Raw genomic sequence first — 16,617 nt, 5'->3', positions numbered from 1 at the left:
GATCACTCTTGATGACATTCTGGAGTATATGCAAATTGCCATCATAAAAACTGAGGCAGCAGACTTTGTGAAAATAATATTTGTGTCATTCTCAAAACTTTTGGCCATGACTATACATATAGAACAGATAGTACAACACAGGACAAAGGGAAACTAAAAAAAAAGGAACCAAAAATATTATCATCATTTTCTGCTTTGAATAAACTGGAATATTTTGCTGCAAATGGCACAGAGCGTTATTCCGTCTTCTATTATTATTATTATTATTATTATCCTTTATTTGTTAGGCGCCACAAGGTTTCCGCGGCGCCGTACACAGTACAAAACAGTCGACTATACAGGGTGAAGCAGTACAAAACAATAAACAAAATACCAATACTTCAGAAACTCCAGGCAGGTTTATGCAAAAAACGGAGCAGAAGAACAGGTAGGGAGACATGAGGGAAGAGGGCCCTGCTCAAGTGAGCTTACATCCTAAGGGAGGGAGAACAGAACAGGCACAGGAGGAGCCAGAAAGGTAGGGGGGAGAGCGAGTTGAGAGAGGGTGGCGGGTTTATGTGGATGGTTGGTAGGCTTTGAGGAAGAGGTGGGTTTTCAGCGCACGTTTGAAGCAGCACAGAGTAGGAGAGAGACGGATGGAACGAGGGAGTTCATTCCAGTGAAGGGGGGCAGCACGGGAAAAGTCTTGGATTCTGGAGTGGGAAGAGGTGATAAGAGTGGGGGAGCGGCGTCGATCGTTGGCCGAGCGCAGGGAGCGGGCAGAAGTGTGAATGGAGAGGAGGTTAGAGATATAAGGGTCAGTAGAGTTGGAGAGAGCCTTGTAAGTGGTGGTGAGGAGTTTGAAAAGGATTCTGTAGGGGAAGGGTAGCCAGTGTAAAGCGAGGCAGAGAGGGGAGGCCGAGGAGGAGCGGCGTGAGAGGAAGATGAGTCTCGCGGCCGCATTGAGTATAGAGCGGAGGGGGGAGAGATGGGAGTGGGGGAGGCCAGTGAGGAGGAGGTTGCAGTAATCCAGGCGGGAGATGATGAGTGTGTGGATGATAGTCTTAGTGGCATCCTGAGAGAGGAAGGGACGGATGCGGGCGATGTTGCGTAGTTGGAAACGACAGGCTTGGGCAAGGGCATGAATATGGGAGGCAAAAGAGAGAGAGGAGTCGAGGGTGACACCCAGGCAGCAGAGTTGGGTGACAGAGGAGATGGTGGTGTTATTGACGACAATAGAGAGGTCGTGGTGGGATGGGAGTCTGGACGGAGGAAAGACAATGAGTTCCGTCTTCGAGATATTAATTTTGAGAAAACGCTTGGACATCCAGGAGGAGATGGCGGAGAGGCAGTCAGATATACGAGAGAGGAGGGTAGAAGAAAGATCAGGAGAAGAGGTGTAGAGTTGAATGTCGTCAGCATACAGGTGATATTGAAGACCGAAGGAGGAGATGAGAGCACCAAGGGAGGAAGTGTAGAGCGAGAAGAGAAGAGGGCCGAGGACAGAGCCCTGCGGGACTCCTACAGGGAGAGTGCAGGGGGAGGAGGAAGAGCCGGACGTGGATACAGAGAAGGAGCGGTTAGCAAGGTATGAGGTGAACCATGCGTGGACAGATCCGGAGAGGCCGAAAGAGAGAAGGGTTTGCAGCAGGAGGGGGTGGTCCACGGTGTCAAATGCTGCAGAGAGGTCAAGGAGGATTAGTAGGGAGAAGTGACCCTTGGATTTGGTCGATAGGAGGTCATTAGTAACCTTGGCCAGTGCAGTTTCGGTGGAGTGAAGAGGACGGTAGGCGGATTGGAGGAGGTCAAGGAGGGAAAAGACCGAGAGGTGCATGGTTAGGCAGCTGCAGACAATCCGCTCGAGTAATTTGGAGGCAAAGGGGAGCAGTGAGATGGGGCGATAATTAGCGAGAGAGGTGGGGTCAAGATTGGGTTTTTTGAGGATGGGAGAGATAAGAGCGTGTTTAAAGGAGGAGGGGACTACACCAGAGGAGAGTGATAAGTTGAAGAGGTGAGCAAGGTAGGAGCAGACAGTGGGAGAAAGAGAGCGAAGGAGGTGGGAGGGGATGGGATTGAGAGGACAGGTCGAGGGAGGATAGGAAAGAATGAGGGGGCTAACTTCTTCCCCTGTTGTGGGGCAAAAGGAGCACCAGAGTTGATTGTTGGCTGGAGGAGAGGCGATGAGGGAGGTGGGAGAAGGGGAAGAGGAGATGTTCAGTCTGATGGCCTCAATTTTGTAAGAAAAAAAAGTGGCAAAGTCCGAAGCGGAGAGGGAGGGCGGGACGGGAGAGGGAGGGGGAGAGAAAAGGGAGTTGAAGGTGGCAAAGAGGCGGCGGGGGATAGAGGATTAAGAGGAAATGAGGGACTTGAAGAAGGATTGTTTAGCGAGGGAGAGGGCGGAGCAGAAAGAGGAGAGAATAAATTTAAAGTGAAGGAAGTCGGCCAGGGAGCGAGATTTCCTCCAGAGGCGTTCAGCAGTGCGAGAGCACTTTTGGAGGAAGCGGGTGAGTTTGGAGTGCCAGGGTTGGGGAATAAGGATCTAGGTGGCCAACAGGCACTGTAGGAGCTCACTGGCAAATTCAACCTGGCCCAACCAAAAGTGACCAACACAGAGCGATAACCAACAGGCGCTCCTCGTCACAAGGCCAACGACACACAGATAGGCTGGCAAATAAACGGTTTAATATTTGGTTAAAATTATGAGAAACAAAATAAAACCCCCAAACCCAATTTTATGTAAACACTTATGTGACACTTTAAGACACTCTATAGAAAACATCGGCGGTCTTACCTGCTCATTAACTGGTGAAATGTTTGGTCTGGTAGTTGGAAAATAAAGTTATTAATGACGGACTGCAAGGCATCCAGCGAAACGCATCCAGTCTGATCTATGTCAAATGATCTGAAGGCTTTTACAAGATCGGGGTGCGTGGAGGAGATCTGTAATGGCAGACATTGTACATGCTTTGTTCATAAAAGTGCGGCTCATGAATTTTTTAAGAAAACTTTTTTTTACATTTTGTTCTTACTATTAATGTATTTGTATTTAAAGTTGTACAGGCAGCTTCAGATGTTTAATTGATAAGTTTTGCAGTCGCCTAAAAGCCGACCAAAACTAAACTAATTAGACACAAGTGACAAGCCGCATCTCTTTGGTATAATTAAGAGTTCTGAACAGACAGATACAAGGATGTTGGGCTGTTTGGTGCATTACTGCATTCTTTTAATGCTACCTGCTGAGCGTACAAACATTCAAGCCTCTCGTGGGTTTTTTTTTTTACATACAAAAAGGAATATTTAAAAAAATAAATAAAATAATAATAATTCCCTATCTAGTAATACACTGCCAGACACATGCTGAGAGGTTTGTCGTATTTGAAAGACAATAAATTGAGCTGCAATTTGGTTCTTTTCAAAAGGAGTATATATTTCAAGATTCTTTTTTTTCTTGCCTACCTAAAAACAGGATTATCAGTGTATACTTATCTCTCTGTAAAGTTAATTATTCATTGCTTTTCAGCTGGTAGGCACAATTCACAAGAGGCGCGGATACATACAGCATCTATAAATGGGCTGTATTTAAATATACAACAGCCTTGAGCTAAATTGACATGGCCTCTTTCGTTTGTCAGTTCAGGTTAATTAAAATATTTATGGTATTTATTGCATATTCTAAGACGACATAACAAACATGGGTCAAATGAGCATGTACAGCCTATCTATCTATTTACATAACTTGACATATTTATATAATGTGTGCGTTTTATGATAAGTGCAGCGAAATCAAACAAACATATTTAATTGACAACTGAGCCAACAAAAAGCATTCAACATAAAAATGCATCTGGTGATATTTACAATCCTATATAAATGTTTCTGTAAAATAATAGACCTTAAAAAGAATCGGCGCCCCCACCGCCGCAAGAACACTTTGAAAATCGGCTCCCTCCTCCCCACTTCTTTCCTTACCTTGCCTCAACACCGCCGCCTCTCTGCTCCGTCTGCTCCCCTCCACTCACTGACACTGTCGGGCCGACAATCAGTGAGTGGAGGGGAGGAGACGGAGCAGAGAGGCGGCGGTGGTGAGCAATAGCCTCTTCCCCCCACCCCGTGGATGTATCTGAATGCTGTGCGGCGGCCGTGAAAGGTCAGCGGTCACCGCACAGTTTTAAAGTAATTTTCATTCTGTGGCCCCCTCCAGAGCCCGGCGCCCTAGGCAACTGCCTAACCTTGCCTAATGGGAGCGCCGGGCCTGCTTAGTACCATGGACCCAGCCTTGCACTTCGGTCCTTGGTCCTGATTCATTAAGGATCTTAACTTGAGAAACTTCTTATTTCAGTCTCCTGGACAAAACCATGTTACAATGCAAGGGGTGCAAATTAGTATTCTGTTTTGCACATAAGTTAAATACTGACTGTTTTATCATGTAGCACACAAATATCAACTTTAAATTTCAGTGTACAAATAAGCTATCAAGTATTTGTGTGCTACATGAAAAAACAGTCAGTATTTAACTTATGTGCAAAACAGAAAACTAATTTGCGTTCTTCTCTCAATATTACTATAGGAGTGTTATGTCTGATATAAAGTTTACATGTTCTAAAAAGTGTTTTAATCTCACTGATAAATTCACTAATTTACCTGTTGAAAATGATAAAAATAATGATAAAATAAAAATAAAAAACATTTTCTTTTGTGTAAACAACCAATAATACACAAATAACTGATAAATCATACAGTTCTTTAGGGAGAGACGTTTGTAAGTTCCATTCAAAGTATTTAGACATTTATTTTTTTATATACAGAGCTCCCTCTTTATAAACCACGCTGGCTTTACCAGTGGGTATTTTGCTGCAGCAAAAGTGCATGAAAAATATATAATTCCCTTATACATCGGATTTAGGACGGGGTTATGAAGAAAGGGCTGATGAAGAGCTGTTGGCAAAATAGGAACAAACTACTTAAAAAAAAAGCAGCACAGAAAGATAGAGTATATCCGCCCATCCATCCACGTCAGCACATTTGTGAAGCTGCGTGTTATTAGCGGGTTTGAAAAGTGGAGGTGTTACTTTTGGCAACCAATCAGATTATAGCTTTCATATTGTAGAACGTACGCAATAAATGACAGCTAGAATCTGATTGGTTGCTATAGGCAACATCTCCACTTTTTCAAACCTGCCAGAAACTCGCAGCTTGATAAATTTACCCCCATACACGTCTGGTTTGTGACAAGTCATCATCATCAGTGAGTATTCCCCCCTGCCCAGTAGCAGGAGCAAAATATATGCCACCTAACAAGGGTATATCCGTGATTCGGCAGGTCCGCCTAGGCCATGGTTGTGTAAGCAGGCCTTTTCTATACTTGGCCAACGTTGGACCCCCCTTTCCTCCCTCGCGGAGGTGCGTGTGCCAGCATCGCGCAAGATCCGCACAGACGCATAAGTATACACCCTCTGTCTGGACATGATGGGGCAGCACGGTGGCTCAGTGGTTAGCACTTCTGCCTCACAGCACTGGGGTCCTGAGTTCAATTCACGACCATGGCCTTATCTGTGAGGAGTTTGTATGTTCTCCCCGTGTTTGCGTGGGTTTCCTCCGGGTGCTCCGGTTTCCTCCCACACTCCCAATTAACTTACCAGTATAAAAAGACACTGGTAGGTTAATTGGCTGCTATCAAATTGACCCTAATCTCTGTGTCTGTCTGTCTGTCTGTGTGTGTATATTAGGGAATTTAGACTGTAAGCCCCAATGGGGCAGGGACTGATGTGAGTGAGTTCTCTGCACAGCGCTGCGGAATTAGTGGCGCCATATAAATAAATGGTAATAACAATAATGATATCTAATGTTGATACTTGAGACACGGTTGAGCTCTGCCAAGATACACTACACCAGTTATAGTCTACTATGTGATAAGGTCTTTATTAGATAACTTCTCAGATCTCAAAGCTTGATGCAAATCATATAGAAGGGTCTTCTGCTTATTTTCCAGATATTTGTCCTTTGTTGGATTTAAACCAGCAGCAAACTGACAAAATGAAAGATGAAACCCCTGTTTAGCGGCATCTGCCCACCGTCTACGCTGCGCTGTACCCGCACATACACACGGATATATTTTCACTGTCGGCTGTTTACTTAAGCCACGACAGATGGCATTGGATTGGAAAGTAACTTCAGTTTAATTGAACACATTCCTTCTTAGAATCTCTCTTCTTCATACTTAAACAACACATCCAAACGCAATAAAAAAAAAAAAAAATAAATTTTTTTTTATGGATTCGAGCACGTTAAGTGCCTCCCTATGCCCATAGCTGTATTGTGTATAACTGACTGGCACCATAGCAACTGTGAGAGAGGTTATTGTTCTGCATGATACAAACCATATTGTTCTGCAATCTGTCACTGACTGGCAATGTTTTCCCTGCCTCTCACAAGAGATGATTTAACCTCTGTCTTGTTGTTTTAGCGTTTTACCATCTTTCAGATCAGATGAATAAAGGAGATTGTGAGAGCAGTTTAGCCTTAGAAAGATGCAGGGGAAACTGTTGAATGGATTTCGTCACCTTACAATCTGTACACACTGAGTCGGGATTGAATTGCTGTTTGTCATCGCTAGATGTGTGTCTTTAGCATTTGCAGAGTCATAACAGAGGTCAGTGTAGGACTCTATTGTCTAGTTCTCCAGTCCCACACAGCGGGGGCATAACTAGAATAGCTGGGACCCGAAGGTACAGCTTAAAGGGTCTATAAATATGTGTCACTTCTATACCATAAACAGCTGTACTTCTTACATGTAAAACAATGTCACACAGACACGTGTTCTAAGTAGAATGTAATGCTGGAAAATAACGCAGTAAACATCAACTGACCTCTACGAAGTTTGTGTGTCCGGTCTCCATTTATCAATCCCCATTTAGGTACTCAAGCGAAGTTGAACGCTATTTGCCTGTTTAGCATATAATAAGTTTTCTTACGTCTGATAATGGACACAGACCACTAATTGCAGAACTAGTGCTTCATGCGCTGGCTCAGATTTAAAAAAGGGCATTATACGCCAGAAACGCAAATTGCGTTTAACTCAGCTGCTGTAAGAAGACTGAATACATGGTTAGATGTGTCATTATCCGGCCAGATTTACTAGTCATTCCGTTCAGGTGTCGTTCGGGATTGGTAATATTTTTAGGACCATACGCGGTGCGTATGTGAATAATTAGGGCTTAGAAGACCTAATTGGTCAACAAAATGTCAGTAATATGGGCATCGTAAAGAGGCTTTTCCTTCAATTTTACCAAATCCCTTCTCAATAACAGCACTTTGGTGGAGGCTCATTATAATCATCACCATATATTTATATAGCGCCACTGATTCCACAGCGCTGTACAGAGAACTCATTCACATCAGTCCCTGCCCCATTGGGGGGTATATAGTCTAAATTCCCTAACATACACACAGACAGAGAGAGAGAGAGAGAGAGACTAGGGTCACTATTTGAAAGCAGCCAATTAACCTACTAGTATGTTTTTGGAGTGTGGGAGGAAACCGGAGCACCCAGAGGAAACCCACGCAAACATGGGAAGAACATACAAACTCCACACAGATAAGGCCATGGTTCGGAATTGAACTCATGACCTCAGCACTGTGAGGCAGAAGTGCTAACCACTGAGCCACCGCCACTCACTGTATTTAGCAAGGTCCTGGCACTCTCACATAGCCAGGACCCCCCGACGTTCACCTTACGGCCCTGCGTCTATCACTCCGTAGCAATTACAGACACAGTGTCAATTCTCCACTGCTATGTATAGAGCGAGCAGCATCAGAGGCAGTAGCCAAAGATCCCGACCTTTAACATATAAATGTAATAAAGCAATACACAAACTGCTTCCAAGAATAGAGTGAAAAAGAGATAAAAGTGAAAACAGGCCGTCTTATCGCACTAGTGACTCAAAAATATCAAACTAGACGGAAAATGTGAAGTAGGCGCTTAGTTCAAAGAAAACACCTGTGCGCCTCTTACACGGATGAACTACTCTTTATCCTATCAGTCCTTTAATGAATCAGGTTGATGAAAAAACATAATGGTTGAACCCAGGGATGTGTCTACAATGAGTCTCAGGCAGCAGGTTTGGGGGAAGGGAGAGAGAACATTTAGGGAACCATTTCTTGAACTACAGTTCCGCAATTTACCTTCTTCCTAAACAGCACCTCCAGCTCCTCCAGAGTGTAATCCTCCGCGTTGAACCCATCATGTGACGGCCTCCTCCCGTTCCGCTTCTCCAACGAAGCCGCCTCCCAGTTCAACGCTGTTCAAAAAAAAATATCCTGCACTTAGAAAATGATTCTTAAATACATACCCCAGACTAAGTGTAGCAGTAATCATACTATCACATCAAGCTGGGAAACAAAAACAGCAAAACAAGTCCACATGCAAAATGCACACAGAGAAGGAAACTAATCTATTAGTGAATGATAAACAATACTAATAAAGTGCAACTATCTTAGTACACACAGTTTCTGGACTGAACCACTCTTCATCAGCACGCAGCCAATGAATCATACTTGCCAACTCTCCCGGTTTTTCCGGGTAGGTCTTCTGGTCTCCCAGGAGAGTAGGCCATTCTCCCATATTCTGCCCACTCCCCAGTGAAGTGGGTAAGATAGCGACATCCATGACACGATTCGCTGCACCCACCCCCCCTCTATGCTAACATGTCACCTCCCCTCCACTTCCAGAGGACAGAGGTGAAAAGTTGACCAGTATGCAATGAATTCACTAGGAAGTAGTCACATCACTGAGGCACTTTCTCTATACCTCCCAACCACCCCGATTTAGGTGGGACAGTCCCGGGTTGAGGGCTCTTTCCTGCCAACCCAATCGGGACAGCTTTGTCCCATGGCTAAGAACTTTTGGAAGTATTTCTCATTCACGGGTACCATGTGCACCACAATGGAGGTGTTAGGAGGGAAGGGGAAGATGGTATCGGGCGGCCAAGGGCTTCAAAAGTGTTAGGCACGCCCCCAGGGTTTGGCCATGTCAACAACGTGATGTGGCCACCCCCTCTGTCCCGGGAACCGAATTCCCAAATGTTGGGAGACATGCTTTCTCATGAATATTGGCTGAGCGCACATCGTGCCTCGTGAGTTTACTAGTTCCAGTGGATTGTCAGTGCTAAAAAAAAGATAAATTGCAAAGAAAACAAAAGTATAAATAAGCAAGTAAGTAAGTATAATAAAATAACTAAGAAGAATATAACAATCACATTTACAAAAAGTTCACCAAGAAATATAAATCGAGAAACATAAAAATATAAGATATATAAGATGTATTTCTGGAGGAGAGACAGAACTTACTGTGTCCTATAAGAAGTTTTCTGCTTGAATCCAGTGAATGGGGCAAGAAAACAGTAAAATGAAGGACTGTTAGGCGCGTTTCACCTTTTAACCATTGACCTATGAAATGATACATGGTAACAAGCAGACGATCCCATTGGACTATTCCTCAGCGCTCTGCAAAAACATCGCTCTTCCTTTGGGGGCTGTTTGTGCATTTTTCGCTCAGTGCGCCATGAGGCTCGGACCACAAATGTTTGTATTTGTGTGTTTATTATGCATAGGGTGCAAGTGTTCAAATGTCAGGGCAAAGTCTTACTATAATTTTATGTGTCACATTTAAGGATTTGTACATGAAATATATTATCTGTGGAATACATTGCTTTATCTGCACCAAAATGTGTGTATCCAGCTTATCTTGTGTGCTACAAATATGTCAAAATAGTGGTGATCACCGTCACCGGGTTGGAGTCAAAATTAAGTTTTGTTGGCAAAGTATCAAGTAAGCCTTTGGGTCTTCTCTGTCTCTATTTCTTGTACCTCATTGGATTGTTCACCCCTAAAAAATATACGTGTATGTACGTACTGAACTTGATAATAATTATAACTAGATCTTTATGTACATGAAGTACCCCCATCTACCCATCGATAGGACGATGAGTGTTCAAGATCTGAAATTCAAATTCAATTGACCGCAAGTTTTTATTTTAACAACGCGTTAATTCATTTTAACTGTTTTTTTATCATTTTCGAGCGGGTTAACTTTACCCACGATTCAATTCCATTTTTAACACAGCGCTTTTTTTCATCAAACGGTCCCCTCGCGCTCCAGTAGAAGGTCTATTGAAAGTATAGGGTGTGCGAGAGGGAGCCGCGTTAAAACCTATTCAATTGTTTTTTAACACGGCGCGTTAAACAGGCCAATATGCTGTTTTATCTCGCACCTCTTTGGGGTGTGCTTAAAATAAATAACCTACGAAAACTATTTGAAATCACGTAATAATGGACAAAAAAAGATAAATTATATTTTATCAGTAATGTATAACATGAAAAGGTTGATTTTATTTTAAAAAAAATATGAAAAAGAAACATTAAAAAAATCACTAATTAATTATACTTATGTATGTTTTTTGTGCTGATATGTATGTACTAATGTGTTTTGACATTGTATAGATGATTATATACTAAAAAATAGTGAAATAAAAAAATATGCTAAAAGAAAGTACTGTATGTAGATATTATCAAATAGAAAGGTTGTGTAATCATCATCACCATTTATTTATATAGCGCCACCGATTCTGCAGCTCTGTACAGAGAACTCACTCACATCAGTCCCTCCCTCATTGGAGCTTAAAATCTAAATTCCCTAACACACACACACACACACAGACAGAGACAGAGAGAGAGAGGGAGACTAGGGTAAATTTTTGATAACAGCCAATTAACCTACTAGTATGTTTTTGGAGTGTGGGGGGAAACCGGAGCACCCGGAGGAAACCCACGCAAACACAGGGAGAACATACAAACTCCACGCAGATAAGGCCATGATCGGGAATTGAACTCATGACCCCAGCGCTGTGAGGCAGAAGTGCTAACCACTGAGCCACCGTGCTGCCCAACCTTTCTATCTGTATACATGACAGCGTTAACCCCCCCCCCTTGACACCCCTAAAAATTCGCAAGCTCCGATGATTAACACGCGGGGGCAGCGTTACCTCTTTTTCAATTGAATTGCACGAGTTTTAACACTGCGTTAACTAAAAACGATCGCTATTGCAGTTAAAAACCCCCATGGGATTTTTTTTTTTACCGCTGCGGGGAAAAAAAAAACCTTGCAGTTAATTGAATTCCCCCTAAATCATAACAAAGAGGACGCAACTTTCTTGTATGAAGAAAATAAGTATAATTAAGAAAGGACGGTGGGGATGTCTTGGTAACATAGAGCAAAACTGTTGTAACCAATCAGCAGTAAGCTTTCATTGTTCCAGTAAGGATTAAAGTTTGAGCAAATGTCTGATTGGTTGTTAATTCTGTATACAAGACATGATGGGAACTGTAGTGCTCCAAGGTCTGCCGTGACATTACCGCATTGAGCAGGACCGTGTGCAGCTCTCAGGCAAAGCAATACTATAAGGCAGTACATTAAATAGGAGATTTGCTTCCTGTCGAATATAAATCAGGTGAAAATTTAATATTTACTTAACAGAACATGACCAGATGGAAAGTGAAATCCCCAAATATAAGTATTAAATAATATAATGTATAACAATAATAATATACAATATAATATAAATATTTGTTTGAACAAACCCCTTTCTCATCTGATACCATCTGTGGGGGTTATTCACAAAGAATAAGAATTATGGGGGCTGCCAACATCATTACTAATTGCTAATGTATTTTTTTCAGGTCTGCGCCGCCCCCATCACACCCATATTCCATATGTGCATTAAGGGCCTGTATAGAGTTGGACGTATATCCGTTATTGTGGCATAAATATACACATTTCCGTACTACGCGTGCTTTGTATGTAGATTTGTGCATCTCTTAGACTTGTGGCCCCTTGAGCCCAAAGGGGCAGACCGGGGGTGTCAGTTGAGTACAGTTAAGAGTCGTGTACATGAAAGTTTAATACACCCCCTGCGGATGTGACCTAATGAGACTTGGACGCATCCACAGATACAGAGACTAATCTGTGCAGGTACCGGGTGGGAAGATACGTGATGATGATGATGACACCAGCAGCCTCTGATTGTAAGCACATTGACCGCTCCACTTCATAGTACTTTGCTATCGGTGCGGGTATATCATGGTACATCCAAGACGTCCGTATCATGGTACGTCCAGGGCGTCCGTATCATGGTACGTCCAGGGCGTCCGTATCATGGTACGTCCAGGGCGTCCGTATCATGGTACGTCCAGGGCGTCCGTATCATGGTACGTCCAGGGCGTCCGTATCATGGTACGTCCAGGGCGTCCGTATCATGGTACGTCCAGGGCGTCCGTATCATGGTACGTCCAGGGCGTCCGTATCATGGTACGTCCAGGGCGTCCGTATCATGGTACGTCCAGGGCGTCCGTATCATGGTACGTCCAGGGCGTCCGTATCATGGTACGTCCAGGGCGTCCGTATCATGGTACGTCCAGGGGGTCCATATCATGGTACGTCCAGGGGGTCCATATCATGGTACGTCCAGGAGGTCCATATCATGGTACGTCCAGGAGGTCTATATCATGGTACGTCCAGGAGGTCTATATCATGGTACGTCCAGGAGGTCTATATCATGGTATGTCCAGGAGGTCTATATCATGGTATGTCCAGGAGGTCTATATCATGGTATGTCCAGGGCGTCTATTATGATGGACACCAGAAGCAGAAATACTGCTGGTTGGATGTTTGAATTTTGAGATACATGGACTCAACACACACGTTAGTACACAATTTATGATACATGATTTGTATGTGTACGTTCAGGGTGAACAATGCATCGAACTCTGAAGCTTTCAATGTTTGAGATAATTGTGGTTTGGCTGACAGGTCTAAAAAGCACATCATGAAAACATCACTACTAAGCATGGCACACTAACAGGTGTAAACCTTCACATTTTTTTCTACCACTATAATGATCAGAACAGTCTCATATCATTGATTATTACCCCCAAGAGTCAGGTGACAACTAGGCTGACAAATATTGTTACCTACTTTTTTTTAAAATTTAAAACACATTGTTTTACATGCACCTATAAGTGCACTTACTTGTTCCTAGATAGAGGAAGGAAATGCGTTAAACTGCTAAAGAGCTGATTCCGCCACCTCTGATATGGTGCAAGATTCTGCAAGTACAGAAACACCTACAAATATGTGCAGTTCAGTTTTAATTTTACACGTCTCTTCACGTGTAGTAAGAGAAGGTTGGTGTGCACCGTCGTTACACTGTCACTATCTAAACCACCTTGTGCGACGCTCTCTTGCAGGCGTTTGCTCTGATGCTCCTCAGTGGCGCCCAGGTTTCTCAGCAGCTCTTTGTAATCCAGCGTGTGTTTTTTGCCTATACAGTAGTGGTTCCACAACCTGGAGATACATAAACACGACAAATACATCTTGAATGATGACAGGAAAATGTAGGATTAGCAGCATTCACAGATCATCATCAGCTATTTATATAGCGTCACTAATTCCGCAGCGCTGTACAGAGAACTCACTCACATCAGTCCCTGCCCCATTGGAGCTTACAGTCTAAATTCCCTAATATACACACACACACAAACACATACTAGGGTCAATTTGATAGCAGCCAATTAACCTACCAGTATGTTTTTCGAGTGTGGGAGGAAACCGGAGCACCTGGAGGAACCCACGCAAACATACAAACTCCACACAGATAAGACCATGGTCGGGAACTGAACTCATGACCCCAGTGCTGCAAGACATCTTCATATAGATTTTCTCATAATTGTTTTATATAACAGGATTAGCTAAGATTAAAGTTTTTAATTCACACAGCCCAATTGATAAGATGATTTACCAATTACTGTTATTAATTGTAAAGTCTTTGTTTCACATGTTCAAATAAATAGTATTCCGTATCAGGACACAACGATACTTTGGAGAATGATAAAACAGAACAGGGAGCGCTGACACGTCAAACAAACAAAACAGTGTTATGGGTAGATTACCTAAGGTTTCTAAAAGGAAAAGTGGAGGTGTTGCCCATAGCAACCAATCATTTTCTAGAATGTGCTAGATAAATTATAGCTAGAATCTGATTGGTTGCTGTGGGCAGCACCCCACTTTTCCTTTTAGAAGCTATAGAACATCTACCCCTTAGTGAGCCCTTATACTGTGGTTTTACATTCATCAAAAGTGTGTTCACCAAGTGATGAAAGACGCTCTAAATATATGTCAATGTGTAATGCATCATTACAGCTGGTACCTTTAAATGCTGTTAATCCAGTATAAAGACAGACAGACAGACTAGGGTTCATTTTTGCAGCAGCCAATTAACCTACTAGTATATTTTTGGAGTGTGGGAGGAAACCGGAGCACCCAGAGTAAACCTACACAAACCTGGGACAAAGTATAAACTACTCACAGATAAGGCCATGGTCTGGAACCGAACTCATGACCCCAGCTCTGTGAGGCTGAAATGCTAACCACTGATTAGGGCAGCACGGTGGATAAGTGGTTAGCACTTCTGCCTCACAGCACTGGGGTCATGAGTTCAGTTCCAGACCATGGCCTTATCTGTGAGGAGTTAATACGTTGTCCCAGGTTTGTGTAGGTTCACTCTGGGTGCTCCGGTTTCCTCCCACACTCCAAAATCATACTAGTAGCTTAATTGGCTGCTATAAAAAAATTACGCTAGTCTCTCTCTCTGTATGTGTGTGTGTGTGTGTGTATGTTAGGGAATTTAGACTGTAAGCTCCAATGGGGCAGGGACTGATGTGAGCGAGTTCTCTGTAGAGCGCTGCGGAATCAGTGGCGCTATATAAATAAATAGATGATGATTACAAAATAATGTTGGTGGAGATTATTAACCTTTACAGGGAATCAGCCTTCCCAATGTGGCTTTCCAGTCTCTCTGTGTGACAATAGCAAACGAGGCTCTTCCTATATTCTCTGACGATCTGAACGCAGAAGGGACAGATCTAAAATGATCCAGTGCTGTATATCTCTTGTGTTACCGCTATGGTTCTCCAAGGCACTTCCGCAAAGTGCTTCTATAAACTGAAACTTTATCATTCGTTACTTACTGAATACAAATGGAATCACTTTCTGTCTCACAAGTGTATAAGACAATACTTATTCCTCACAGAAATGATATTTTTCTACAGTATACACCTGTTTCTAATCTATCTCCTCCCTTACTGGTATCTCCTGCCTAATGCCAGTGGTTACAGTATGCAAATGTATGCAAATGAGAGACAGCAGTTGCCATTTAGCTTAGAGAATGAATTACATAAATTACTTACAGTTTTCTGACACTAATGTACAGAAATCTTTATTTGTTGAGTTAAAGAAATAAACAATGTATTTAATTTACAAAGCCCAAATGTCCACAGCGCCCAATCCTCTGTGGTAGTGACATGAAGATTGGTGGTGAAGTTTTCACCAGCCGATGGGGAAAGGTGGGCAGAGTGAGGACTAGCTTGAATAGCAGCGCAAGAACTATATATATATATATATATACATATATATATATATATATATATATATACACACACATATACACACACATATACACACATATACAAACTATCATTATGACCACAGCCATAATGATAGTTCCAGGGCAGCCTAAGAGTTCCGCATTCAAGCAATATGTGCTCCCGGCTATTACCAGGTGCTTTGCCGAGAGTCCTGGCAGAGATCCCAGGATCGGAACCGTAGAGGACTCAAGTTGTTGGATTTTCCTTTTTGAGGAGGTAGAGGAGAGTGGGGGCAGGTGGGGGGCAGGGAACTGGTGTGGGGAGTGGGAGCAGAGCTCCATGAAAAAGGAGAAAGAGCAAAAGAGAGGTGAAAATAAAAGTGAAGAAGCTTCCAGGGTGGGGTGACCTGCACGACTTCTATCCCGGACCAGAGAAAGAGAGAAATGAGTAAGAGGATCCCCTAAGGGGGCGTCTGGGGGCCCAAAAACAATATTTTAATCTGTGGAGCAAGTACTGAAAAGAGATAAAGGCGTAGACAGGAGCGTACTTTACTGGACGGAGGGGCACATGGCCAGTTCCACTCCACATAAGGACTTTATTGTTGCACTAGGTCTGAGCTAGCGGGATCGTGTTGTGTTTTGTACTCTTCATGGGACGTATTTTCTACCACCCGCACTTGGTTGGAGAAGAGCTTTTCTAGAACTACTTTACAGAATATACAACAAAGCTTCAAGCACACAAAAGTGACAGGTGTAATAAAGACAGCCCTGATATTATATTCTCAATGAAAAATCAAACAGGTTTATTTAACAAAAAGGATGGCTCTATAATGGCAGGAGGCTGGAAAGTGATGGCTCTATAATAGCAGGGGGCTGGAAAGGGATGGCTCTATAATGGTAGGAGACTGGAAAGGGATGGCTCTATAATGGCAGGAGGCTGGAAAGGGATGGCTCTATAATGGCAGGAGGCTGGAAAGGGATGGCTCTATAATGGTAGGAGACTGGAAAAGGATGGCTCTATAATGGCAGGAGGCTGGAAAAGGATGGCTCTATAATGGCAGGGGGCTGGAAAGGGATGGCTCTATAATGGTAGGAGACTGGAAAGGGATGGCTCTATAATGGCAGGAGGCTGGAAAAGGATGGCTCTATAATGACAGGAGGCTGA

At 43.2% G+C, this 16,617-nt stretch overlaps 1 protein-coding gene across 2 annotated transcripts in view; it reads right to left on the bottom strand.

Annotated features, from left to right (window-relative positions):
* Positions 1–16,617, bottom strand: part of EFCAB6 (EF-hand calcium binding domain 6) — a 122,655-nt gene that overhangs the window by 70,416 nt on the left and 35,622 nt on the right. For both annotated transcript variants that reach the window (XM_075210276.1, XM_075210277.1), the window contains exons 7-9: positions 13,257–13,375; positions 8,161–8,276; positions 2,771–2,919 (exon numbers count right to left, since the gene is read on the bottom strand). In XM_075210276.1, coding sequence (XP_075066377.1) covers positions 2,771–2,919; positions 8,161–8,276; positions 13,257–13,375 — 384 coding nt within the window. The remainder of the gene's footprint in view (positions 1–2,770; positions 2,920–8,160; positions 8,277–13,256; positions 13,376–16,617) is intronic.

This window comes from Mixophyes fleayi, chromosome 4 (genome assembly GCF_038048845.1).
Source record: "Mixophyes fleayi isolate aMixFle1 chromosome 4, aMixFle1.hap1, whole genome shotgun sequence".
Lineage (NCBI taxonomy): Eukaryota > Metazoa > Chordata > Amphibia > Anura > Limnodynastidae > Mixophyes > Mixophyes fleayi.
This window is presented reverse-complemented; position numbering and strand designations above follow the sequence as displayed.